The following is a 27,328-nucleotide window of genomic DNA, read 5'->3' as shown; positions in this document are numbered from 1 at the left end:
ATAAAAGTAAAATTGACAGGCCTTGGCAATAGATTAAATATGGGGGATGAGATAGCATGAGGAGTCAAGGATAACACCTAGGTTACAAGCCTGGGAGACAGAATAGAGGAGAATTAGGAAGAACGAATATTTGAGGAGGAAAGAGAATGAATTTTGTTTGGAATATGTTGAGTTCAAGAGGTCTACAGAAGATGAAGTTCAATAGGCAGTGGGAGATTCTACACTGGACATTAGCAGAGATCAGAGGTTAGATGAGCAGATCTGAGAATCATCAGGATAGAGATGGTCATTGAAATCATGGGAGTTGATGAGATCATCAAGCTAAGCAGTATAGAAGAAGGGAAGAGGACCCAGGAAAGAGCCCTGAGGACACCCATGGTTAAGTGTTATCTACATGAACATCACCCAAGGGAGACTGAGTAGTGGTCAGATAGCCAGAAGAGAACCAGGAGAGATGGGATCATGAGATTTTCATGACAAGAGATTACCAGGGAGAGGAGGCCATTAGGTGGTACAGTGGACAGAGTCAAAACAACTTTTCCATCATAACAATTTAGCAGCAGGAAGTGTTAGGAAGACTTATCTGTGTGACCCTGGGCAAGTCAATTAACCCTGTTTGCCTCAGTTTCCTCATTTGTAAAAGGAAAGAAATAGCAAACCACTTCAGTATCTTTGCCAAGAAAACCCCAAATGGGGTTGTGAAGAGTCGGACTTAACCGAAAGGATTGAAAACAATATCAAGGGGAAGAGGGTGATCTGATTGTAAAAGTGCCAAAAGCTGCCAGCAGGTCAAGGTGAACAGGGATGGAGGAAAAGACCATTAGGTTTGGCAAAGAAGAGATAACTTTGGAGAGAGCAGTTTTGGTTGAATGATGGGGTCAGAAATCAGACTGACCTTCTCAAGGAGGTTAGCCACAAAGTGGAGGAGAGATATGGGATGATAGCTACTAGGATGGAGGGATCAAGCCAGGGTTTTTCCAGGATGGGGAAGACATGGGCATGTTTGTAGGGAATAGGGAAACCGCCAATAGAGGAGAGATTGAAGATGGTTGTGAAAGTGTAGATAATAGGAAAAGCCATTTGCTGGAGAAGTCAGGTTGGAATGGGATAATCTCTCCTCCTAAGGATCTCACAGATGAATAGGTGAGACAACATCCAAACAAGATACAGCTGGAATAAATCGGAGTTAATCAACCTAGGGAAGGCACTAGAATTAAGTGAGGATTAGGAAAGACCTTGTAGGAGGTAGGAGTTTAGCTGGGACTTCAAGGAAGCCTCAGAGGTAGAAATAAAGAAAAGGATCATTCCAGTCGTGAGGGACCACCAGCTGGGAGATGGAATGTTTTGTAGGAAGAGCAGCAAGGAAGGTGCTTGCTTTGGCAAGAAGGATCACTTCTTCATGTGAGACAGTGGCAGAAGACATCTGTAGATGCGAGTTGAGGAGGAAAGGAGAAGATGGAGCTACTGGCAAATAGCTTTTTTTTATTGAATTTTCAGGCAAGGTTCTTAGCCAAGAAGGTGAGGGCAGAAACCTGTAGGAGGTTAATGGAGGGATAAAAGTTTTTAGAAAAGTTGTTATGGTAATTGGAATAGTGAGTCAGTGAGGGAGGTGTAAAAGTATTTCCTTGCTGCAATAAGAGCCCAGTTGAGATTATAAAACATAAATTTACAGTGGATTCAATTAGCATGGTTTCATGATTTTCTCCAGCTTTGTTGGGGGCACATGAATAAGAATGAAGACATAAATTAATAGTAGCAATCCATGATTGAGCCTTGCCAGGGTAAGATCAGTGATGGGATAAGGGGGCAAAGGATTTAAAAGAGAGGACGGAACAGAGTTGAATTGTCCTGCTAGGAAGCCACAGTATATAAGGGTTATTCCCTGGAAAAGAACCGAAGGGTCAAGGGCCTGGAAGTCACTGTAAGAAAAAGTGTTAGGAATTACAAGACTGAGGGAGAGGTGGAATGTCAATAGAAGGAATTCCAGAGTTCATGAATATGGAAATAGAAGACTTGTGGGAAGTGGCAAGATCTAGGGTATGATAATTTCTGAGTGCATTTGACTAGTGGATCATGGGAAATGAGCAAGAGACAAGGAATGGTTGAGAAAATAACAATCTATGTTGAAGTGCCCTTAGTAGGAGGGCAGGAATTGGAGAGGAGAGAGAGACCATAAACCAGACCCTGAATTCATTGAGGGAGGAAGGAGAATAATCTGGAGGTTCTTAGGATAACAGTTACCAGAATTTTGGTTGTGTGATAGATATGGAATGAATCATCTAGACCCTTCCCCCACCCCATCTAAATGTGTTCTATTGTAGAGAAGTTAAATTATTTACATGCTGCAACACATCATAAAATTAATCTACCAAATATTTCCTGCTGGATGCTGAACTTCAGAGGAGCCGAAGTTATTGACTGTTGGTGGCACAGGGTGGCATGCTTGAAAGTGGGGATGGGGATCAAGGAGAATATTCACTTTCCCACTTGACCAGCAAGTTAAGAGAATGAGGGAAAATGTAACCAGTTTTAGAAAAGGATGCTCCGTTATTAGCAGGGGGCTAGGTCTCAATGAGAGCCAGAAGATTAAAGGAACAGGAAAGGATTTTAAGATGAAAGTAAGTTACCTCAAGCATTATAGAAAACACAACAGAAGAAATGGATAACTTTAAAGTGGGATGTGGTAGAGGGGATGAGAACAATGAAGTGGATTATGGGGAAAGGAGAACAGGTTTGAATAATGACAGTCAGACATTTGGAATCCCTGGGAGGGGGTGGATGTTACTGGATGAGAGTTTATTAACCATTGAGCAATGAGTTCAGGTAGGTTATTAATATCAGTAGGGGTTTGGCTTTAGGGTAAATAGTCCTCTCAGGCACTTGGGTAGCTCAGGTGAGGGGATCAAAGGAGGGAATTGATGGAAAAGTGTTTCTTTCCCATTCCTGCTGGCAGGCAGGCAGGCAGGTCAGAAGTCAGGCAGGAAGAAATGGCTTCTTGCTGTTCTCTGAAGGCAGGAAGGTCTCCAGCAAGTGGGAAGAGACCAGCTCAGAAGATGGGCATGAGATGGAATGTATCATAGTACCATAGGAAACAAATCTAGAGTTAGAAGAGATCTAACTCCTTCATTTTAGAGATGAGGAAACTGAGGCCCAGGATCATATCACCACAGACTTAGAACTGGAAGGGAACTTGGAAGTCATCTAGTCCAACCCTCTCACTTAACAGATGAATAAAATGAGGCTCAAAGAAGTTAGGTGACTTCTCCAGAACCACACTAGCAGGATCTTCCTGACTCTAAGAGTAACACTCTATGAACTACATTTTCACTTGCCCAAGGTCACACAGGCAGTAAATGGCAGCATTTACATTTGAACTCATGCCCCATGATTCCAACTTCACCTCTGATTCAGGATCCTCATCTCTACAATGTCTATACTGCTATATGGAAGAAGGGCAGGGCTCCTTAGAAAGGAAGGAATGGCAAAACCATTGAAACAGCCCTTCTAATTTTACAGATGAAGAAATTCAGGTTTATAGAGGTTTACAAACCCATAGAATCATAGATTAAGTGGACCAAAATGCAATGCAGTCTAATTCTCTCTCTTTTTTAATCCTCACTTTCTGTCAGTATCACAAAGGAACTATTTGAGATCAAATATGAACCCAGGTCCTCTGGATTCCAGGACTGGGGTTCTATCCACTGAGCCACTTAGCTGGCCCTCCTTTATTTTACATAAAAGGGAAATTGAGACTCATAAAGGTTCATAGGATCATAGAATCACAAATTTGAGCTTGGGAGGGCCTAAGATGCCATCTAATCTAACTCTCTCATTTTACAGATAAGGAAACTGAGGACTAGAGAGGCAGAGTGAATTGCCACATTAGTTCCTATTATATTGCAAATATTGTGCTAGGAAATGGGAATACAAAGGATTGTCCCTGCCCCCAAAGAGCTTTTATTCTACAAGGGAAGAAAACATGTACTCATATAAATACTTATAAAATAAGTTTAAATAAAATCCTGGATTTAAAGCAGGAGTTCACCTCTTCTTGTGTCTGTTGAAGCCTATGGATCTCTCCTTAGAAAAATGTATTCAAATGCCCAAAATAAAGTACAGAGGATTACAAAGGCTACCAATTATATTATACACACCTTTGTGTGCATGTATACATGTTTGCATACACACACATATATGTCTTGCATGTTTTCATATTATTAATTCTTCTGGAGGTGGCCATTCACAAATTATCCTTCAGACAATATTTCTGTTGCTTTCTTTAATGTTTTCTTGGAACTCTCTTCAAAATTTCATGCAGGTCTTTCCAGGTTTTTTTTTTAATTAACCTGGTCACCATTTCTTATGTCATAGTAGTATTCCGTCACAATCATGTCCTATCACTTTGTTTGGCCATTCCCTTCATTGATGGACATTCCCTCAATTTCCAGTTTTTTCCCATCCAAAACAAAGAGACTGGTGCTATTATTACCCCCACTTTTTATCTGTGGAAACTGAGGTCAACCAGGTTAATCGAATTGCCCAGGGTCACATAGCTAGTAAGCTTGTGAGACCATAACAATCCGAGTCTTCTCGACTTCTCCTTCTATTATGCCACTGGGTGAGAAAGTTTCTGTAACCCTCCTCTTCTCTCTTCTCCTGCTACTGTGACCAGGAAAAACTTCTCTTTACTCAGCTTTACTTTTGTCTTTTTATTTCCTCTACTTTGAGAGGAAATAATATAATATTATAATAATAAAACATAATAAATCTTATAAAAGATAATACTTGGAGTTATTGGATATTAGTTTTAATCTTACACTACCTAGCTTCCTTAAGTCCAGATTGAGGAGGGTGGATGGTAGGAAGTGATATTATTAATTATACTATTATTATGAACATCTTAAGTGACTTGAGGCAATAATAATATCTCAAAAGTAATAATAATAATAGCTTAAGTTAACTGACAGAGATAATTCAGCTAGTAATATTGAGGCAGGTGGTGTGGAATGGGCTACCTCAAGAGCCAGTGGGTCCCCTGTCATTGGATGTGTTTGAGCAACGGCTGCATGTCCATTTGTCCATGGTGTTTCAGGGAGAACTTTTTTGGGGGGTAACGTGGGGTGGGGGAGCGGATTGGATGGCCTCTTTCAACTCTGAGATTCTGTGATTCTAGCATTGGTATCATGGTGTCCATTATGCCGATGGGGAAACAGACTTGGACAGTTTAAGTAAGGAAGCAGGATACAAACTGAGATTTCCTGATGCTAAGGCCAGTATTGTTCAGTGAACTTCCTCTCTGGTGATTATCGATATCTAAGTAACGCATGCCAATCATAAAAGTTTGATCAGTTGAATATCAGATGACATAAATTGACAAGATATATATATATATATATATATATATTTCAAATTCTCTCTGTCTACACACATACATTTTTTGGCAGAGAGAATCATCTAGACCTTTGATTTCATTCATTGGCACGAGGAATCCCCAGTGTGAAAACTCCTTCCCTTGATACATTTCTCCAAGTCTTTGACTTTTCAGCTTGGTGCCGGAGAAAGGCTAACTGGCCCGAGGGCACAAACCAGAATGTCAGAGGCAGGACTTGATCTCAGGTCCTCCACACTGCTATAATTAATTGTATTATTCATATTACTGTTATTAGCATAAGGCTTTTGTGACAAGGTTTGCTTCATTTAGTTGAAGCAGAGCAGAAGGTATTGTGGATATGACCATTTTCATTTTATGGAAATGATGTGCAACTACCATTGTCAAGAAGTGTTCAAGCTTAGAGCATCTGGTCCAGGCTCATGGTGGGTCCTCAGTAAAGACTTGTTGAATTTGTTTTTCCAGAAGCGAATTTATTCTCTAAGGAAAAATGGCAGCCTACGTTGGGCACCTATGGAGTGCTACAAATTATCAGTGATCACTCACATACAGTAAGGAAGACCAAGGGAAGAAATCCTTCATTTCTCTTGGAAAGTCGTTACGGATTGGCCATGATCTGTTTTGCCTAACTTGTTCTTGAATCTGTTTATCTTTTCAGTGTGTGTTTCCTCTTGTGATCACAAGTTCCAGAAGGTCACTGCTTGTAAGAGAGAGCAGGAATTTCTTTAGTTTTATTTATCCTGAATTTGGGGACTGAATCCCTGTTTCTCTCTTGATCTCTTTCTCCATCCTGAGTTCATTCATAGATGTGGGCTCTTTTAAGCTTAGATTTCACCTAAAAGACGAACACACATTTTCTACCCAAATAGGCTTTTACAGAAAAATAGAACTCTTTGTTCAAGCAGTAAGGCAAAATGACTGGCAAACATGACCAGAATATTATACCGAAATACCACAAACCTCTTAAAACAAGGACTCTAGATACCTAGAATCAGAACTTTCTCACTAACTTTGAACAGTTATGAATTTTTATTAGCTCCGGGATCTGGAGCTGGAAGAGACCTTGGAATCAATTAACCCAATCCCTTCATTTTACAAAAGAGGAGGTTAAGTGAAGACTCAGGGAGGTTAAGTGAATGGCCCAGGGTCATAAAGGAAAGTAAGAGACAGAAGTGAGATTTGAACTCATGCCTCCCTGCTCAACAAAATGCTGCTTCAAAATTAGAATGGACTAAATGGAATAAATTCTTCTGTTTTCTCAATGACTGTAAAGAGAGGTCCTCTGTTTATTTTTCTTTAACCTTTGCAACTTTGGGTATAACTCCTCTTTCTCCACTCCCACCTCCTCAGAAAGCTCTCCAGCTTCTTTCCAGTAGCAGTTATTTCAACCCATTTTTTGACTAGTGACTGAAAAAAGGCAATAATTCTGTTTTAGGAGGAATTTATTACAAACCGGCCTCCCTCAAAGGCTATTACCAAAATTGTCTGGACTTGCTTTCTGACAATCCAACCCCATATCATACAATTGTAGAAAATAAAAATTGGAAGACAACTGAGAACACAATGTCAGGGCTAGAAGGGGACTTAGAATATAAGATGTTAGAGCCAGAAGTCTTATAACAGAGACTATTAGGAGTTGAAGGGACCTTTAGAACAGAGACTGTCAGAGCTGGGAGAGACCTTAGAACAGAGACTGTCAGAGCTGGGAGAGACCTTAGAACAGAGACTGTCAGAGCTGGGAGAGACCTTAGAACAGAGAATGTCAGAGCTGGGAAGAGACCTTGGAACAGAGAATGTCAGAGCTGGGAGGGACCTTAGAACAGAGAATGTCAGAGCTGGGAGAGACCTTAGAACAGAGAATGTCAGAGCTGGGAGAGACCTTAGAACAGGAAATGTCAGAACTGGGAGAGACCTTAGAACAGAGAATGTCAGAGCTGGGAGAGACTTAGAACAGAGAATGTCAGAGCTGGGAAGAGACCTTAGAACAGAGAATGTCAGAGCTGGGAGGGACCTTAGAACAGGAAATGTCAGAACTGGGAGAGACCTTAGAACAGAGAATGCCAGAACTGGGAGAGACCTTAGAACAGAGAATGGGAGAGCTGGGAGAGACCTTAGAACAGAGAATGTCAGAGCTGGGAGAAACCTTAGAACAGAGAATATCAGAGCTGGGAGAGACCTTAGAACCCAGAATGTCAGAGCTGGGAGAGACCTTAGAACCCAGAATGTCAGAGCTGGGAGAGACCTTAGAACAGAGAATGTCAGAGCTGGGAGAGAGCTTAGACTACAGAATGTCAGAGTTGGGAAAGCCCTTAGAACAATGTTAGAATGTTAGAATTCTAACATGTCATATTTATATATTTTTTCTTTTTAAAATAAAATTTTTATTATAACATTTTAAGGTTTCCAAACTGCTGTTCTCTCAAGAGTACTATAAAATAGAGTGGTATTGAAATACCCATTTTACAGAGAAGAAATTCTACAGGATCATTTGGAAGGTTCCCAAGAAATGTCCTCAGTCCAGGGATTTTTAGCCCTTTTTTGCTTCCTGGACCTCTTGGGCAGTTTGAAGACCATGAACCCCTTCTCAGAATCATATTTTTGAATGCATAAAAAAATATAGTGATACAAAGTAAATAAGTTATAGTAAAATACATCCATTTCTCTCTATATATTTTTAAAGTCACAGATGCCAGGTAAAAAAATCCCTTTTCTAGGCTAAACTATTCTAAGCTAATCACCTCTCCAACATCTGAAAAAGGTAATCCTTTGGGCTCTACCCAAGAACATGGAATTCACTATCAGGACTTACCTTTTAAGAATCTATTTAAATAGAATATAATGAAGGTTTCAAACAGGGGTATAAGTTGAATTCTTCAAATGTGCAAATGATGATGATAGCCATCTGTGGCACTGTGTTGTGCCTTATGATGTTGAAAATCATCTTTAGGGTCGAGGCATCCTCCTCCATCTTTTGTCTGTAGGGAAAGATTTTGGAGGCCATCTGGGCCAGATTTTACAGGTGAGGACACTGAGGCAGAGAGGAGGGAAGCGACTAGCCCAAAGACACAGAAGAAGGAATTAGCACAACTGGGAGTCACACCTAGATGTTTAGGCTTAAAATCAAAAATACATTTTTTTCCTGCTACATCATATTCATAGGACCAACTTGTGTGGTGTACTTAGAGTTAGGATGACATGGATTCAAATCCTCTCTCAAACACTTACTAGTTGTGTAACCACATCACTGCATTTCTCTCAGCTTCCCACCCCCCACCAATAAAAAGGCAAGAATTATCCTTGTAGCACTTATATCAGAAAGTTGCTGATAGTAGTAATAATAATAATAACAATAACAACCGCTAATATTTATATAGCATTAAAGCAAGTGAGAAGAACCAGGAGATCAGCATGCACTGACAGCAATGTTGCAATGATGATCAACTGTGAAAGTTTTGGCTACTCTGATCAATACAGTGATCCAAGACAATCCCAAAGGATTCAGGATGAAAAATGCCATCCATCTCCAGAGAGAACTGGTGACCTCAGAGTGCAAATTGAAATATATTTCTCTCCTTCCTTCCTTTTCTTCCTTCCTTCCTTTCTTTCTCTTCCTTCCCTCCCTCTTTTCTCTCTTTCTTTCTTTCTTTCTCTTTCTTTCTTTCTCTCTTTCTCTCTTTCTTTCTCTCTTTCTTTCTTTCTCTCTTTCTTTCTTTCTTTCTTTCTTTCTCTTTCTTTCTTTCTCTCTTTCTCTCTTTCTTTCTTTCTTTCTTTCTTTCTTTCTTTCTTTCTTTCTTTCTTTCTTTCTTTCTTTCTTTCTTTCTTTCTTTCTCTTTCCTTCTTTCTTTCCTACCTTCTATCTTTTCTTTCTTTTGCTAATATGGAAATATACTTTGCATGATTTTACATGTATAATTGACAAGAATTGTTCACTCAGGAGGGGAGGGAGAGATGAAAGGGAAGGAGAGAATCTGGATCTCAAAAGTTAAAAAGAAATGAATGCTAAAAAGAAATAAATAATAAATATAATACAAAAATACAAACAACAACAAAATCTCCAACAACACTGAGAGTTCCTCACACTTCTGAAGGGCAATCAAGGTTCACGAAGGGCTCTCTCACTATGCTCATAATTCAAAAGCCATTATTTGGTCTGTAGCTTCGGCTTGGAATCAATACTATATATTAGTTTTAAGGCAAAAGGGCAGTCAGGGCTGGCCAGTGGAAATTAAGGGATGTGCCTAGTTCACATAGCCAGGAAGTGTCTGAGGCCCCATAGCTCAGGTTCTATTCCCATGAACACCAACATGCTTTCCACATGTGTTATATGTATCCCCCATCAGAATGGAAACTCCTAGAGGTCTGGGACTTTCCTTTTTGTTTTTATCTCTGGTACCTAGGACAGTATTTTGCAAAAAGCAAGTCTTTAAATATTTGTTGTATTTGATTAAATTGATAAGTAAACTGAAGCTCAGGGAGGTGATTTGCCTAGGATCTCATACTAAGTCAGCCACAGACCACTGGTGACTAGAAACTTGGTGTTCTGATTCTCCAAGACTAGATCTCTTTTCTCTACAATATGAGGTATCTTTTGCCTCAGTTTCCTCTTCTGTCAAACAAGACTGGACCAAACAGTGTCAGAAGTTTCCTTTCGGTTTCCAATCCTGACCACTAGATCAAAGATCTGAAATCTAATGCTGATAAGGACCTCAGAGGTCATCTAGTTCAACAACCTCAGGCACAGATAGGACATTGTGAAGTCTTGCCAAGGGCACACAGCCAGTTGGTAGCATTGTGGGGATTTGGACGTAGGTCCATTTGGATGGTTTCTTCCCATTCAACACAACTAAGAATCATTTTCTAGGATGGGTTCCAGAAACAGTTTGTTTATCCCATAGATACTGAAGAGTTCATCCTTGAAGTATCCAGTGGCCCCTTGGGTCCTGGAGAAACTGAGAAAAACCCTGAAGTAGGGCTAGGCCCAGCGATCAATTTTGGGGGGAACTGGGGTGACTGACTCAGTGAAGTCTATAGTGCTGGTAATTTGAGACTTTAGGCCTCTTGGGGTACTCACTCCAAGGGCCCTCCACCTCATTGCCACCACTTGTGTCCTTCATAAGACAATTCTCTTCCTCTTCCTCCTCTTCCTCTTCTTCCTCCTCTTCCTCAGATCTGTCCTGAGTCCCTCTGTCCATGTTAATGATCAATGTCTTCAGAGAAACCAGGGGTTCCTCAGGGATGAACACCAGCCCAGGGGAAGTGGGGCCCAAGGGCACTAGGGAGTCCCTGGAAGACAAATCACCCTTGGAAGACTCTTCCACAAGCTCTGACTTCTTCATGAACACGGGTGGTGGCAGAGCCAGGCCATCCTCACAGAGAGGATCCTTAATTAAATAATTAATGACACCTGATTGTTTCCAGAAAGACTCAGACTCATTTTTACTGTCTGAAGTGTCTGGGGAGAAATCACCCTGTGGATGATGTGTCAAGGACTCCAGAGACTCCAAACTCTGTGTCTCTGTCTTTGTTTTTGCCATTCTAATCATCAGGCTTTTGATGGGAGCTATTTCAAGGTAAGCTTCAAAGGTTCCGCTATCATCAGAATCCTCAGAGTCTCCCTCTTTGCTTTCTTCCTCAGTCTCGTGGTCCTCCATCTCCGATGGGGGAGCGATGCTTGGGCCTCTGGATCCTGCACATGGTCTTTTCTGCTCCAAACTAGTCTTGGGGCAGATGAACAAATCCCTGAAAGACTCTTGTCTGGTTAGTTCCAAGATTTTCACTGGCCATCTGTACCCAGGAAAGTCCTAATTTGAGATGAAGAGAGAAGATGGCACCATTAGGTCTCAGTTAGATCTATGTATTTTTTTTAAACCCTTACCTTCTGTTTTAGAATCAATACTAAGTATTGGTTCCAGGCAGAAGAGCAGTAAGGGCTGGGCAACTGGGATTAAGTGGCTTGCCCAGGAAGTGTCTGAATCCAGATTTGAACCCAGGACCTCCCATCTCTCCCAGGACCAGCCTAGCTCTCTATCCATTGAGCTATCTTGTGACCCCTATTTATTTAAAAAAATTTAACCCCTTACCTGCTTTAATGAAATCTATTTGCTAACACTTCCATCTTAGAATCATGTATTCGTTCTAAGGCAGAAGAGAAGTAAGGGCTAGGCAATGGGAATTAAGTGATTTGCCAAGAGTCACACAGATAGGAAGTATCTGATTTGAACCCAGCACCTCCAACTAACTCTAGGCCTAGTTCTCTATCCATTGAGCCTCTTAGATGCCCCTAATTATTATTATTTTTTTGAGGCAAACAAGGTTAAGTGACTTGCCCAGGATCACACAGCTAGTAAGTAGACATATGTGGTTTTTAAATAGGTTTTAATAGCTTTTTTGCCCCAGTATGGCCACATCAGTCCTGATGGACCAACTCGTCCCTTGATTGAATTCTCTCTTATTCCTGGAGCAGAGGATTCAGGATGTCCCTGATGACCTTTCAAAAGCCTAGTCCTAGGGTTTTAGTTAAATGAATCTGAAGGCAGGTGATGCTGTTCAAGCTTCTCTTGGATGAATAATAAGGAAATAGGTATTGAGTGATAATACATGGATCCAGTGGAATAGCTTGTCCACTCCAGGAGGGGGTAGGGAAGAGGGGAGGGAGAGAACATGAATCGTGGAACTTTGGGAAAACATTTTTAAACAGACAAAATAAAACAGAATAAGCTTCTCTTTGAAAGGGCTGATCTTATGGATATTTGGTAACTTCCCACTTCCATTTCCTTCCTCATTCAGGAGAAAAGTCCTTGAGATCCTGCCATGTGAGAACCAGCAGAAGGTACTGAGAGACAGGGGATGACTCAATTTGAGGAAGAGAAGACTAAACAAGAATGGAATAAGTCATCTTCAAGGGTGTCACAGGGAAGGGGGATGAAGTTTGTTCTCCTTGGCCCCAAAGGGTAAAATTAGGGCAACAAAGGGAAGCACCCAAAGGCACATTTAGGTTTGATCTTGAAGTTCTTACTACTTTGCAAAGGGCCATGGGAGGAAAACGGACATCCCTCAAGTTCCTTAGATAATGCCTGAAAGCCTACCTGTCCAGGATGTCATCAAGGAGGTACCTGTACAGGTATGGACTAGTCAAGATGAGCTGGAAAAGTCCTTCCCTACTCTGAGATTCAAGGGCTTCTGGGATCTCTTCCTGCCTTTCCCTAGCATCTACCCTGTGCCTTCAGCCCCAGGAACTTGTTCTCAGCATCTGCTAAACTACTTGTTGAAAAGGGGCTGTTCATCAATGCTCCTCCTATGGAGAATCTATATTTTTCTAGAGGATGATAGAGGATAACTATTTGGGAAGAGGGAGACTTGGATTATAGTCCCTGTGGAATTCTCAGTAAGCTTCTTTCCCTTCTCAGTCTCAGTTTCCTTCTCTGTGAAATTAGAAGTATTTGTCCAGCTCTGACAACATTCTAGATGGGTGGTACAGGAGACAGAGCACAAAACCTAGAATCAGAGAGATCTAAGTTCCAATTCAGCCTCAGACACTTCTTATCTGTGTGACTCGTGCTTCATCTCTGTCTGCTTCAGTCTTCTCAACTACAAAATGACCGTTACCACTTTCCTGCCTTTTTTCCCCCTTGTTTCAGTCATTTAAATGAAACAAAAATTAAATTTAAAAACATTTTGAAAACTGATAGAATGACAGCAAAACTTATTGAAATCAATGAATTTCCAAAGAGCATTTAATATTTATAAGTGGGTAAAAACACTCCCATCAATAAAAAAGACAAATTGTACTAAAATACTATAATATTATAATTGTACTAAAATATTATTATAAAATTAAATATTATAATACAAATAATACATACAAAGGATTGATCCTAAGATGGAAGATACGGATTTTTTTTAAACCCTTATCTTCTGTCTTGGAGTCAATACTGTGTATTGGCTCCAAGGCAGAAGAGTGGTAAGGGCTAGGCAATGGGGGTGAAGTGACTTGCCCAGGGTCACACAGCGGGGAAGTATCTAAGGCCAGATTTGAACCTAGGACCTCCTGTCTCTAGGCTTGGCTCTCAATCCACTGAGCTACCCAGCTGCCCCTTTAAAAAATACTTAAAAAAAATAAAAGTACTATTAAAATCATGCCTTCATATAGTGGCATTTCAGGAAGCTTGACAAGAGGCAAGTGCTATATTTCAGGACCAGGATGCCTTCCCAGGGCCACTCAGTCTCAGAGAGCCAGTTAGCCCCTCTCACTATATGTGAGTCTAGCCACACTGGTCCAGATGAGAGTCCCCTCCTCTCCTCCAACCATCATTGCCATACCAGGCTCTGTGGCATCTTTGCCTTCTGGAAATAGACTTTCTTCAGGAAGCACATACAGAAGATGAGAATGATAATGGGCAGGAAGACTAGCAGCACTAAGGCCAGGATCCCATCCTGGGTTCCTGGGGGGGAGAAGAAAATGGATTAGTCCCTTCGGGCATACCAAGAGCCTTGTGGGAAAATCTTCCTCTTCTGTCCCATTTGGCCCCACCTGCCCTGCTCCCATCAGCCTCTCCCCCTAGGTCCCACCTGAGGTCCCCAGCAGGAAGCAGACTGGTTTGGTGAACTCGCTGTACTTGGGGGTGATTAGGACATAGACTGTCCTGGCCCTCAGGCAGTAGCGTCCAGTAGAAGCTGGGGGGAGATTGATCACTGCCATCTCATGGAACCTGACCTGGGTCTCAGTCTGTCCAGGAGGAAAGAGAAGGACAACTCAGAATGACTGCAATGGGACTGACCTCTGAAATTTTAGGAAATGGCCTCTTTTGAGTAATAGGGCATTCTGCTATAAGGCAGGGTTAACTGGAGAAGCTTTTATGGGACATCTAGTTCAAAATGTCTAATAGGCCGCTGGTGATGGAGGAATGAAACTAAGGGGAGAGATAAAGAGCCCGGGATGTGGTTTTTGAGTCATCAGCATAGAACTGATAATTAAATCTGTGTGAGCTGATAAGTCACAGAGGGTGAGTGTAGAAGAACAAGGAAGAAGGTTATCCAGGCTAGACCCTTGGATATCACCAATCCCTGTTAAGGGGGCATGATACAGGTGACGATGATGATACAGCAAAGATGCAGGGCTTTGGGTCCAGCATGACGCATATACTCTTAGGTTTGGCTGAGGTATTGGATGGTTTTGCAAACCTGTTTTTCTCTCTGTCTTTTTCATTCTTCATTATGGAGGATGACCAATCAGGGGTCATTATTTGGAAATTAAGGTGATGGAAAAAATACATCAATAACCTTAAAAAAAATAAATGTACTAGGCTTTATCAAACAAACAAACAGGCTAAAATAGAGAGAATAAGGCTGAGAATGGTTTGGTATGGAGCTGGGCAAAGGAGGAAGGCTGCAGCGAGTGAGTAGGGTACATAGTTGGTCCCTGCTATGTCCTTTACCTTGTTTGGGCTCCCTTCTTTCCAGAATTCCACCTTATATTTCAGGTTCATAAGATAAGCACACGAGGGTAACTCATTGGTGGCATTGACGATTAAGGTCTTCTCTGTCAGTATCCAGGTCAGTATGGGTGGGGCTGGTTCCACTGTCAAGCACAGAACAGGTCAGTCAGTAGGGACAGAAAAGAATGGAGGGCTCTCCCTACCTCTAGGGAGACTAGCTCTTTCCCCAAGCTAGAAAGACAGGGTCTTCTCCCATCTTCAAGGTTCTCCAGAAGAGCTCCAGAAGTTTCTATGACTTCCCTCACTTCTTTTTCAATCCTCAATCTTAGGGGATTTGTTAAGTGTTACAATAGAAAGGTCACTGTATTTAGAGATGGTAGACCTGGATTTGATTTTCCAACAAATGGGGTGCCACATGGAAATCAGGAAAGGCTTTTTATTTTTTTATTTATTGAAAATTTTATTTAGTCAATTTAGAACATTATTCCTTGGTTACAAGAATCATATTCTTTCCCTTCCCTCCCCTCACCCCTTCCCATAGCCAATGTGAAATTCCACTGGGTTTAAACATGTGTCATTGATCAAGACCCATTTCCATACTATTGATATTTACATTAGGGTGATGGCTTAGAGTCTACATCCCCAATCCTATCCCCATCGAACTATGTGATCAAGCAGTTGTTTTTCTTCTGTGTTTCTGCTCCCACAGTTCTTCCTCTGGATGTGGACAGTGTTCAGGAAAGGCTTTTTAGACCTGGGCTGAGAACTGCAGGGAGTTGGAGATCACAGGAGGTAGGGGCAACGCAGAAGAGCATTTTGAGAACTCTGATCAAGGCAATGGCCGCCCATGATGTCAAAAGATTTTTGATGAAACTTGCTACTCACCCCTGGACAGACAAGTGATAGATTCAGGGTACAGAATGAGAAACAGGTATTACTGGATGAGACCATTGAGGGAATTTGTTCTGCTGCACTACGTGGTTTAAATCTCATCTGCAGAAGCCCTTCCTGGGTCCCCGATGCCAGTTGCTAATGCCTCCCCTTTCTGCTGACCTCCCCTCTTCTCTGCTTAGAATGGAAGCTCATCGAGGGAATGGATTGTTTGTGACTTTCTTTGTCAATCCACAGCACAGTGCCTGACACACAGAAAGTCCTTAAGAGATACTGGTTCACTCATGGACTGACCAGGATCAACAAGATATGGAAAACTGGCTCTGTATGGAGAATGAGGGATGAGTGCTTGGGGTTATGGGTGCTCTGAGGCTGATGTCCTGAGAAACTGGACAGAAAAAGGGAAATTGGGAAGAAGACCCATTTCGACTGCTGGGATTTGTCCATGCAAATGGACATGTGAAGGTTCTGCCATCATCTGGCTCACGAAGAAATTATCATGGCAACTGATTACACTAATGTGTAATCATGGAGAGCATCGGTAGGTCAAGAGCCTCTGAGATTGCTGGACTGGGAACTCCCTCTGCCAAAAGAGACCACAACCAGCCTATAATCTGTTGTTTGAGAGTTGTCGGAGGCTGAGCCTGAACAATTTGTCTATGGCTGCACTGTCAACAGTGCTATTTGAACCCAGGTTTTCCTAATTCTAAGATTAGAATGGTAGCCACATCATACTATCTCTTAAAATAATTAATATCCTCTGTAGTATATATTATATATAAGTATATATAAATATACTTTTACCTATTATTACCTATTTTATTTTAAATTTTAAATTTTTTACTTTTTTATTTTAAATTTTTTATTTTAAAATGACCTGATACTTCTTGACAGCAAGGAGTACCACCACTGATACCACCGCCCTACTTTTTTCTCAGTTCCTGCCAGAAACTCCATGAAAAGGAAGAGAAACAGAAACTTACCATCGATGAAATATTCCAGGTACTTGGATTCTGCCCACAGAGAGTAGGTCCCCTGCACCACTGCTCGGACTCGCCCTTTGAATTTTAAGAATGGATCCAGATGCTTCAGGCAGGTGAGGTCACACTCCCTGATGGCAATCCTTAAGCAGTGTTTGGCCTTCTTCCAGTTTGTCTCATTTTCAAAGCTGAGGAGGACCAGAGGATGTGTCTGACTCTAGGAATGTCAGCCTTGGCCTCATTCTTCAGCCTCTCCATACCCATTCCAGAGCTCCCCCATCCTTTTGCCTCCCCTTATTCTCCATTCCCGTCTCCCTCAAGCCAGAAGCCTCTACCTACCTCTGGTAATGTACCACGTAAGTCACGTTGAGGGGATAGTTGGGTCCTGGGAGCCACGTCAGGTACACACGGAAGTTTCGGGAAAGGAGGGTGACATTCTGTGGAAGGGCCAACTCTGGGCTCCCTGTGGGGGAGAAAGGATTGAGACTCCAATTTGGGGCTTCCTTATCACCACTTCAGACTCTCCTTCTACCAGTAGTACAATTATACTGGTGGTAGTAATAGTAGTTTATTATATTATTTACATATATAGTTTATATATTACATATATAATATATTATTTATCACATACAATAATATATAGCTTATATGTTATTTATCATTTGTAATATATTATTAATAAAATATTTATATGAATTATATAACATGTAGTTTATATATTCTATATTATTTATATATGTTCTTTTTAAAATCCTTACCTTCCATCTTAGAATCAATACTTGGTATCAGCTCCAAGGCAGAAGAATGGTAAGGGCTAGGCAATAGGGGTTAAGTGACTTGCCCAGGGTCACCCAGCTGGGAAGTATCTGATTTGAACCCAGGACCTCCTGTCTCTGGTCCAGGCTCTCCACCCACTGAGTCACTCAGTTGCCCCTATCATTTATATGTGTTATATGATACAGGATTTATATACTATATATAGTTTATAAAGCATAGTTTATATATAATTCATATATTATATATAATATGTAGTAAAGATATGACATACAATATACTGTATAGTTTATGCTGTATAATCTATCATTCATATCACACACATCACATAGTTTCTATATATTATATACTTATTTTATATTATATATTATATATAATTATGTTTTATATATTATAGATTTATTTATACATTATTTATATTGTATATATAAGTATATGTTTCTATGTTATTTATGTCATATAATATACAGCTATATATTATTTATATATATTAATATATAGTTATATATGATCTATAATACATAGTTTATGTATAATTTATATATTACGTATAATATATAACTTATATTATCCATAGAATATAGCTTGTATATTATCTATAATATATATACACCTTATAGATCATTTGTATATTATATAATTTATTTATATATTTATATAATTTATTTATATATCAAAAGAACCAAATAGGCACCTGCATAGTGCTTTAAGATTTGCAAAGAACTTATAAAATATTATCTTGTTTTATCCTCACAACAACCCTGAGATTTGGGTGCTCTTATTATCCTCATTTCACAGATGAGGAAACTGAGGCAGAAAGTGGTTAAATGACTTAGTCAGGGTCACAAAGCTTAACATCCACTACCTCGCCACTGTGAGGTTACCTCTCCTTGTTCACACTATTCACACATATTACCTAAGTCCCAATCTAATAGCTGTTATCTAATCACTTTCAGGACATCGTCCTTTTCTCAATGAATTTGGTGCCTGGCTCAAGGTCTCCCCCGATCTCAACTCTTGCCCTCATGCTAAGAGACTTCAACATACATGTTGATATTCCCTCAAATACCTTGACTTCCCATTTCCTCAATCCACTCAATTCCCATCTCCAATTGCTTCCCACCTCCACTTCAGCTACCCCCAGGGAGGGCCATAGCCTTGATATTGTCATCACTTCCAAGGCTTCAATTTCCATGTTCCTGCCCCTGCCTTAGACACTTCCTTCCTATGGACGTGTCCCGGCGCCATCTTCCTACCAGTCACTCAGGCTCACAACAAAGGGATTCCTCACTCCTCCTCTCTCTCACATCTCATAGCCGATCAGTTACCATCTCTACAATTCTACCTTCATTAACATCTTTTGTCTCTGCCACCATCTTGATCCAGACCTTCATCACTGAACTACTGAAATAACCTCCTGGTGAGTCTGCCTGCCCCAAGGCTCTCCTCGCTGTCAACCATTCTCCACTCAGCTGCCCAAATAAGCCTCCCAAAGGGCAGGTCTGACCAGGTTCCATTTCTAGAGCACACAGGATGGCAGGCAATGCTGGCGCTGCAGGAAGACGGGAGGCAGGGAGAGAAGGGAACTCTCCCTCAGATGGAGGCCAAGATGGCTTTGTCCTCCACACCCAACCCCCATTTGATAAACTGCACCGGCTCCTTTCTACTGGGATAAATTATGGAATCCTGTTTGGCTTCGAAATCCCTTCATAATGGGGCCTCTTCTGGTCTTCTTTTGCAGTTCAACCTTTTCTTTTAATAAAATCAGAATATGCACAGCACATGCAGTGCCAGTATCTAAGCTAATACAATAAGCAATTCCTAAACCTACAGTGACTTGAAGTTCAGTCTTTACATTCAGCAAGTTTAAATCCATTCTCTCCAGTCTTCTTAAAAACAGTTGGGCTCAGTGACTTCTAAAGTCCTTTCTATGATCCTCCAAACTCCAATTATGACCTTTGATCATTTCATCTCTCCCAGGACCTTTACCCCTTATTTTTTGACCTCACTGTGTTTATGGCCCTCACTGCCTCCTTTCTTTCCCAGGCCATCATCTCTACCCACCTCCCTTCTCAATTTCTTCTTCTTTTTTTAAACCCTTACCTTCTGTCTTGGAATCAATACTGTGTATTGGTTCCAAAGCAGAAGAGTGGTCAGGGCTAGGCAATGGAGGTCAAGTGACTTGCCCCATGTTGCATAGTTAGGAAGTGTCTTAAGTCAAAATTGAACCCAGAACCTCCTATTTCTTGGCCTGCCTTTCCCAATTTTAACGCCTTGCCCACCCACCTTATTTATTGTTTACCATGTCTTCCCAAAACCCAAATCAGGATTACTCCCACCATATTCCTCCTTTTTTGCTACTCCATATTCTGCTGAACAGAGTTGGAAGAAGTAACAAAACCAATCTGAGTCCACTACAAATTTATGTTACTGAATCTCAATTAGACCCTCGATGAAGTAAGGCAACCCTTCTATTCCTTCCCAATCAGTTTTCTATCTTCTCTTTCTTTCTTCCTTCCTTCCCTCTCTCCTTCCTTCCTCCTTTCTCTCTTGCTTTCTTCCCTCTTTCTTTCCTTCCTTCCCTCCCTCCTTCCCTTCCTCCTTCCTTCCTTTCCTTCCCTTTCCTTTCCTTTCTTTTCCTTTTCTTTCCTTTCCTTCTTCCTCTTTCTTTCTCTCTTTCTTCCTTCCTTTTTCTCTTTCTTTCTTTACCTTTACTTATATCTTAGAATTAAAACTGTGTATGAGTTGCAAGGCAGAAGAGTGGTAAGGGCTAGGCAATTGAGGCTAAGTGACTTGTCCAGGGTCATAATATAGCTAGGAAGTGTCTAAGGCCATATTTGAACCCAGGACTTCCTATCTCTAGGCCTGGCTCTCTATCCACTGAGTCACCTAGCTGCCCATCCTCATGAGGGTAGGGACCTTTTTAGTTTTTTTCCTTTATATCCTCAATATTTAGAACCGTGTGTAGCATCCCAAGCATATTCACATCTATGAAATATAGATGACTGTATGATTACTGTGTCTCCAAGCATAAGGTTATACCAATGAGGCTTGTGAATGTAACCTTGAACTGGCCATGCGGCCCTTGGCTAAGACAAACTCATTAGCATGCTCGGAGTCAATTCCCCGGGAAAGCGCGGTTTGCAATGTACACGCCCAAAGGTGTTCCCTCTACCTTGCCACCCAATCTTAATTGTCTATACTTTGTGATGTGGTTACTACGTCCTTGGGAGTACCGCCCAAGCAGGACATGAATAAATTCAGAGGCAAACCCATGAACTTCCTCTTGGCCTTTCTCCCTTCCATGGAGCTCCACTGGGCTCCTCAATGACTATGTCTCTCTCTTCTTGACCTTCTCCTTCCCCGAGGCTGTGACCATCTCGGCCTGCATTCTCTATCTTAATCTCCTCAACCACCTTGTATTCCATTATCCTCATTTTCCGCCTTAAGGAAAATCATAGGGGTTGCCTGCCCTATCCAATCACTGATTTGTCCGTGTCTTTCATTTCCACCCTGGTTCTCGGTTCCTACCTCTCCTCGGGTCCCATCACAAAGGTGAGCCCCTTCCCTTGTGGGACCCTGCTGGTCAGGGAAGTCCATTAAGGAAAACCCCACACCGTGCCTGACATAAAATTAACGCTTAAATGCTTGTTGGTTAAATTAGGCCTCACTTTCTCCATCTGAAAAATCAGTGTCGGACTGGGTGATCTCTGAATTGTCTTCCAGATCTAAATCTTAGGATCCTGGGACCCAATATTAAAATAGAAAGTAAAAAAAAAAAACAAACCAGCCACTATTTCATAAAAACTGCTGGGAAAATTGGAGGACAGTGTGGGAAAGATTAAGTTTAGATCAACACCTCACACCCTACACCAAGATAAATTCAAAATGGGTGAATGACTTGAACATAAAGAAGGAAACTATAAGAAAATTAGGCGAACACAGAATAGTATACATGTCAGACCTTTGGGAAGGGAAAGACTTCAAAACCAAGCAAGAATTAGAAAGAGTTACAAAATGCAAAATAAATAATCTGGAATACATCAAATTAAAAAGGTTTTGTACAAACAAAACCAATGTAACCAAAATCAGAAGGGTAGCAACAAATTGGGAAACAATCTTCATAAAAACCTCTGACAAAGGTTTAATTACTCAAATTTACAAAGAACTAAATCAATTGTACAAAAAATCAAGCCATTCTCCAATTGAAAAATGGGCAAGGGACATGAGCAGGCAGTTCTCAGCCAAAGAAATAAAAACTATTAATAAGCACATGAAAAAGTGCTCTACATCTCTTATAATCATAGAGATGCAAATAAAAACAACTCTGAGGTATCACCTCACATCTAGCAGATTGGCTAACATGACAGCAAAGGAAAGTAATGAATGCTGGAGGGGATGTGGCAAAGTGGGAACATTAATTCATTGCTGGTGGAGTTGTGAATTGATCCAACCATTCTGGAGGGCAATTTGGAACTATGCCCAAAGCACACTAAAAGACTGTCTGCCCTTTGATCCAGCCATAGCACTGCTGGGTTTGTACCCCAAAGAGATAATAAGGAAAAAGACTTGTACAAGAATATTCATAGCTGCACTCTTTGTGGTGGCCAAAAATTGGAAAATGAGGGGATGCCCATCAATTGGGGAATGGCTGAACAAATTGTGGTACATGTTGGTGATGGAATACTATTGTGCTAAAAGGAATAATAAAGTAGAGGAATTCCATGGAGACTGGAACAACCTCCAGGAAGTGATGCAGAGCGAAAGGAGCAGAACCAGGAAAACATTGTACACAGAGACTGATACATTGTGCTACAATCGAAGGTGATGGACTTCTCCATTAGTATCAATGCAATGTCCCTGAACAATCTGCAGGGATCTAAAAAATACTATCCACAAGCAGAGGACAAACTGTGGGAGTAAAAACACCAACGAAAAGCAACTGCTTGACTACTGGGGGGGGGGAGGGGGGATATGACTGAGGAGAGACTCTAAATGAACACTCTAATGCAAATACCAACAACAGGGAAATGGGTTCGAGTCAAGAACACATGTGATAACCTGTGGAATCTTGCGTCGGCTATGGGAGAGGGAAAGGTGGTGGGAGGGGGGGGCAGGGAGGAAAAGAAAATGATCTTTGTTTCCAGTGAATAATGTTTGGAAATGACCAAATAAAATAATGTTTAAAATTAAAAAAAAAAACCAGGAAGATCCGGGGTTCAAATGTCAGTTCCGGTCACATGGAGTCACCCCAGGTGGGTTGAAACAGATGGCCTTTGAGGTGCCTTTCTGTGTGAGATCTCTGACCGTATGCACTTTCTACAGGTTCCCACTTCCCTTCCTGACCAATTCAATGATTGATTTCTGTGGTATTGAGAAAGTCAAAAAGATGTTTCTGAGAGCTGGGCTTGGGCTCAGCAGAGGAATGCATAATGAAACTATTGCCACTACTGGGAACTGGGGCACATCTTTCAGCTGTAAGTGCTTTGGGGCAATTTCCAGGGCAGGGGCACTTAAGTGCTTACTTAAATTCTAAAATCATAATGGACAAAGAAATACCTGGAAGAGGCCTGAGGGACCCTTTAGTTGAATTCCCTCATTAGAAATCATTGTGGGGGGCAGCTGGGTGGCTCAGTGGATAGAGAGACAGACTTGGAGATGGGAAGTCCTGGGTTCAAATCTAACCTCAGACACTTCCTAGCTATGTGACCCTAAGCAAGTCACTTAACCCCCATTGCCTAGCCCTTGCTACTCTTCTATCTTAGAATATTAAGATGGAAAATTGGGGTTTAAAAAACCCTCCGGTCTAGATAATCTCTAAAGTCCTTTTCAACTCAAAATCTTATGATATTATAATTATTTCTGAACCTTCTTTGAGGATGCCCAAGGGCCAGGAAAAAAAGAGGTGAAAGGAAGAGCCACATTGGAGAGCTTTATGTATCCTGCAATGTATTTTTCTTGGAGAAGAGGGCACTGAAATCCAGAAAAGTAAACAATTTACTAGGAGTTACATAGCTCGGTAATAGGGCAGTGCAGCCTAAGACAACCTGAGATGCTTAGCAATTAGGGTGCCTGCTGCGGGGAGGGGAAATGTATATATAGAAGGGATTTAAGAAGGAAATGGGTGACCCAACAGAAACTAAAGAGAGCTAAAATTGAGAAGAGAAACCTTGGTGCTAGTCTCAGTCTCCCTTGGCAAACAAGCCATTTCCTTTCTCCCTCTCTAACACCAGAAAAATTGTTGAGCCCCAATGTGACACAAAGTAGAGTCATGGAATGTTCCAACTGGAAGAGGCTAAAGGGATCTTCAAACACAGTCAAGTCACAGTTAAAGGAACCTTAGAATAGAATGTCAGAACTGGGAAGGTTCCTAGAAGATAGACCGGCAGAGCTGGAAGGGAATTTGGATAGAGACTATTCGAGCTGGGAGAAGTGTTAGACTATAGAACGTCCCAACCGGAAAAGATCTTAGAACATCGATGGTTAGAATGTCGGAGCTGGGAGAGAGGTTGGAACAAAGAATAAGTCTTAGATCATGGAATGAGAGCCCTGAGAGGAGCTCTTAGAACAGAGGTCAGAGCTGGGAGGAACCTCAAATCTCATATCCAATTCACTTGCTTCCAAAGGGAGAATCTGAGACCCAGGGAGGTATGAAAGTATTTTCAGAACCTGAAAGTCCAGATACAAAATGCAAAGCAAGGCAGTATTACTGCTGTGTTTGGGTTGGAATTGCCATTTCATGGGTGAACAAATTCCCTCCTCTGAACCTTAAAGAGGTGCCAAGTGACATGAGATTAGCTCATTAGGTGAGTTTTTCTGGGGTCACCCTGCCTGTAGCCATCACAGTATCCAGGTCTTACTCCTCTTTATCTGCTTCATTATAATTAGTATCTGTTTTTTCTAATTCACCTGGCAAAAATTCAGCTTGCTTGGGCCTTACACAAGAGGGAAAGGGAGAGGGAGAAGTAGGAAGGGAGGGAGAGGGGGAGAGGAAGAGAGGGAAGGAGGAAGAGGAGTGAGGGAAGAAAGGAGGGAGAAGGGGAAAGAGACAGGAGGGAGGGAAAGGAGAGAGGAGAGGCAAACAGGGAAGAGAAACAAAGACAGAGAAGGAGGGAGGGAAGAAAGGGGAGAGAGACAGAGACAGAAAGAGACAGACAGGCCGGCAAGGAGGGAGAGGGAAGAGAGACAAAGACAGAGAGACAGAAGAAAGGAGTGGAGAGAGGAGAGAAAGACACAGGCAGAGATGGAGAAGGAGAGAGAGGAAGAGAATACATTAGGTACACGTCAGGGAGAAAAACAAAGCTCTGGACTCTGGGATCGCTAGGCTCTTTCGGAGCCCGGTCGCGTCTGCACGTCTCTAAAAGGGAGACTCAACTCAGTCCCGAAAAACCAAATTACAAAGCTCTCAGCCTCTTGGCCGAGCGCCCCACCCGTCCGTCCGCCTGTACCGCAGCCAGTAAGGGGTCCCCGGGCAGCCTCGGTCTGTCCCCCGCCCCGAACTGAGGCTCAGCCCTCTCCCAACCGAGATAGACTTTACCTGGTGCTGGCCGCAGGAGGCAGAGGAGCAGCGGGGCCCAGAGACTGCTCTTGGCCATGGTCCGGCCCCCCTCCCCCTCCCCCGGCCCGGCCCAGCTCTGTCACTTGGCCCGGCTCGGCTTTCAGCCGGCCTCACCAGCACCGGGCCGGCCAGGCTTTCCCCAACCAGGCCCGAGCTTTCCCCACCTGCCCTTTCCTTTCCCCATTCGGCTGGGACTTTCCCGAGCCGGCTACGGGGAAATCTACCACTTAGGGCGGCAGCTGGGGCTGGCAGAGTCTTGGCACTGCGCAAAGTTCAAGGGCGTGGAGAGAAGAATGGGAGGCGCATCGCACCGCAGCCCACCTTTCCAGGCCCCGCGCGTGGGTGTAGAGGCCAGGGCGTGGTGTAGAGCTGATATGTGTGCCCCTGGCTGGACTCCTCCTTGGGGAGGGCGCTGGCCCTTTACGCCTCGGGGAGCCCGGGACCGTTCCCTAACCCCTCTAGCTCTCGTGTTCAGAGGAGAGCGCGCCCTCCGCGGGGCGGGCTCTCATCTCTCCCCGGCATTCCGGGAGGGAGCTCCGGAGAGGTGAGCCCTTGAACTTTCTTCTCCACCTGTGAGGGTACGCGTGTGGCTCGCTCCTCAGACTGGGTCCCCTCGGGCTGGCCACGCCGTCTCCCCCGAGGCTTCCTCGAAGCCGTTCAGGACTCGGTTTTCTTCTTTAGACCTGAATCTCCTTAGGCGGACCGCAGAAAGACTGGAGCGTCCTTCTTCAGAAAGAGCGGCGCTCCAGGTAAGGGATGGGACCTTCCCTTCACACTGCGAACTCCCGGAGGGCAGAGGCCATATCATTGCTGTAAAGCATGAGCAAACCTTAAAGCCCGCTAAATGCCAGTTTTTATTAGCCCCGATCCAGGGGGTAATTTTAGGTTCAAATCCCGTCTGATGCGTACTGCCTTGGGCAAGGCACCCAGCCTCACTGGGACTCAGTTTCCTAAACTGTAAAATGGATGAATTGAAGTAAATGTACTGACCTGCCTTCTAGTTCTAGATTTAGGATTCTCTGATGCTGCCCAGGGCAGCAGCTAATCCAAACAGTTATTAGGGTCCTCTGTGTGCCAGCACTGCATCTGAACTGATGGGCCCTGCCCTCAAGGAGCTCGTATTCTTTTGGGGAGCTTCAGAACTGTTTCCCTCCTAAGATCCCCCGGAAGTTCCATGAGAGCAAATGACAATATCCCTCATCAGACCTGCGATTCCTAGAGATCAGGTGCTTTGTCCGTGTCTCTCCTCGCAGGCTGGACATCAGCGGTGGAATTCAGTGGAAAGAACCCTGAATTTTCCTTTACAGTTTAGACGGGACCTGAATTCAAATCCAGTTCTATCAATACACGTGTGACTCATACCCCTTCTGGGCCTCAGTTATTTTCATCTGCAAAACGGGAGGGTTCCACCAGATGGCTTCTAAGGCCCCTTTCAAGCTCTGGGTATAAGATCACAGGAGCCTATAAGCACAAAGAACAAAGAAATAGGGATAAACCCTTATTATAAAACAATGCAAAGTAAAAGCCAAAACAAACAAACAGAAAACCCTATGAATGCCAAAAGAGCCATACAAGGAAGAGGAATATAAAAAAAAAAATCAAAGATTTTTTTAACCCTTACCTCCCATCCACATCTCCCATGTGATTTGTCTAGGGTACATAACTAGGAAATGTCTAAGGCCATATTTGAACCCAGGACCTCTTGTCTCCGAGTGTGGCTCTCAGCCACTAAGTCACCTAAATTCCCCTCTAATCAAAGAATCTTAATGAAAATTTAGAGGAAGTACCTGAAAAGTAGGATTCAAATAAATTCATTTAAATGCATATACAGGTATCCCTTCCACATTGCAGAAATTGTTTGGCCCTTCTTATGTCCCAGCAAAATCTGAATTTGTTCTCTCTTTTTTTTGTGTGTGTGGGATGTTTACAGTAGGTCATTGTAAATTTGGGGTTAAATATACATTTTTTTTGTTTCTAAACCTTTGTTGCCTGTCAGCCTTGTCTTCAGCTTCGGAGAACACCTCCCCCCCTAATTTCCATTTAAGTTCTTTATGCTAATGTCAAAATATGATGGTGAAAGTCTCAATGTGGTTGAGGGAAAGATAATTGTATTTGTGAAACATGCCTGACTAGTTATCCTGATATTTTAATAGCATATAGAATAATCTTTTTAAAAAAACATTTGATCTCCATAAATGCTTAACTAACTGCCAACTATTATTGTAATCATTAAGTAATTATTACTCTGGGGAATTCAGGAAGCCAATAGTTCTCCAGGGCATAAAGGGAAATGTTGGACTCC

The 27,328-nt window shown here is 42.3% G+C and overlaps 1 protein-coding gene and 1 long non-coding RNA gene across 2 annotated transcripts in view; one reads left to right on the top strand and one right to left on the bottom strand.

Moving 5' to 3' along the window:
• Positions 1-6,813: 6,813 nt before the first annotated feature.
• On the bottom strand, positions 6,814-25,140 carry IFNLR1 (interferon lambda receptor 1). Its single transcript, XM_001365067.4, has 7 exons — positions 25,006-25,140; positions 17,034-17,157; positions 16,698-16,882; positions 14,824-14,966; positions 13,958-14,114; positions 13,709-13,830; positions 6,814-11,190 (listed from the first exon to the last, which is right to left on the bottom strand). The coding sequence occupies exons 1-7, from the start codon at positions 25,061-25,063 to the stop codon at positions 10,405-10,407; spliced, it is 1,575 nt and encodes a 524-aa protein (XP_001365104.3). The 5' UTR covers positions 25,064-25,140; the 3' UTR covers positions 6,814-10,404.
• Positions 25,141-25,280: 140 nt separating this feature from the next.
• The window catches only part of LOC130453881 (uncharacterized), a 70,645-nt gene continuing 68,597 nt past the window's right edge, over positions 25,281-27,328 (top strand). The window contains exon 1 of the long non-coding RNA XR_008911525.1: positions 25,281-25,775. This is a non-coding gene — a long non-coding RNA (uncharacterized LOC130453881). The remainder of the gene's footprint in view (positions 25,776-27,328) is intronic.

Source organism: Monodelphis domestica, chromosome 4, assembly GCF_027887165.1.
Source record: "Monodelphis domestica isolate mMonDom1 chromosome 4, mMonDom1.pri, whole genome shotgun sequence".
NCBI classification, from domain to species: Eukaryota; Metazoa; Chordata; class Mammalia; order Didelphimorphia; family Didelphidae; genus Monodelphis; species Monodelphis domestica.
This window is presented reverse-complemented; position numbering and strand designations above follow the sequence as displayed.

Bases quoted from the DNA above. Each gene is read 5' to 3' on its own strand.
- IFNLR1 (XM_001365067.4), bottom strand. From the start codon at position 25,063: ATGGCCAAGAGCAGTCTCTGGGCCCCGCTGCTCCTCTGCCTCCTGCGG. The intron at 16,883-17,033 runs GTAGGTAGAGGC...GGTCCTCCTCAG, and splicing joins TACGTGGTACATTACCAGAG to CTTTGAAAATGAGACAAACT. The intron at 14,967-16,697 runs GTAAGTTTCTGT...TGTGCTTGACAG, and splicing joins CCTGGAATATTTCATCGATG to TGGAACCAGCCCCACCCATA.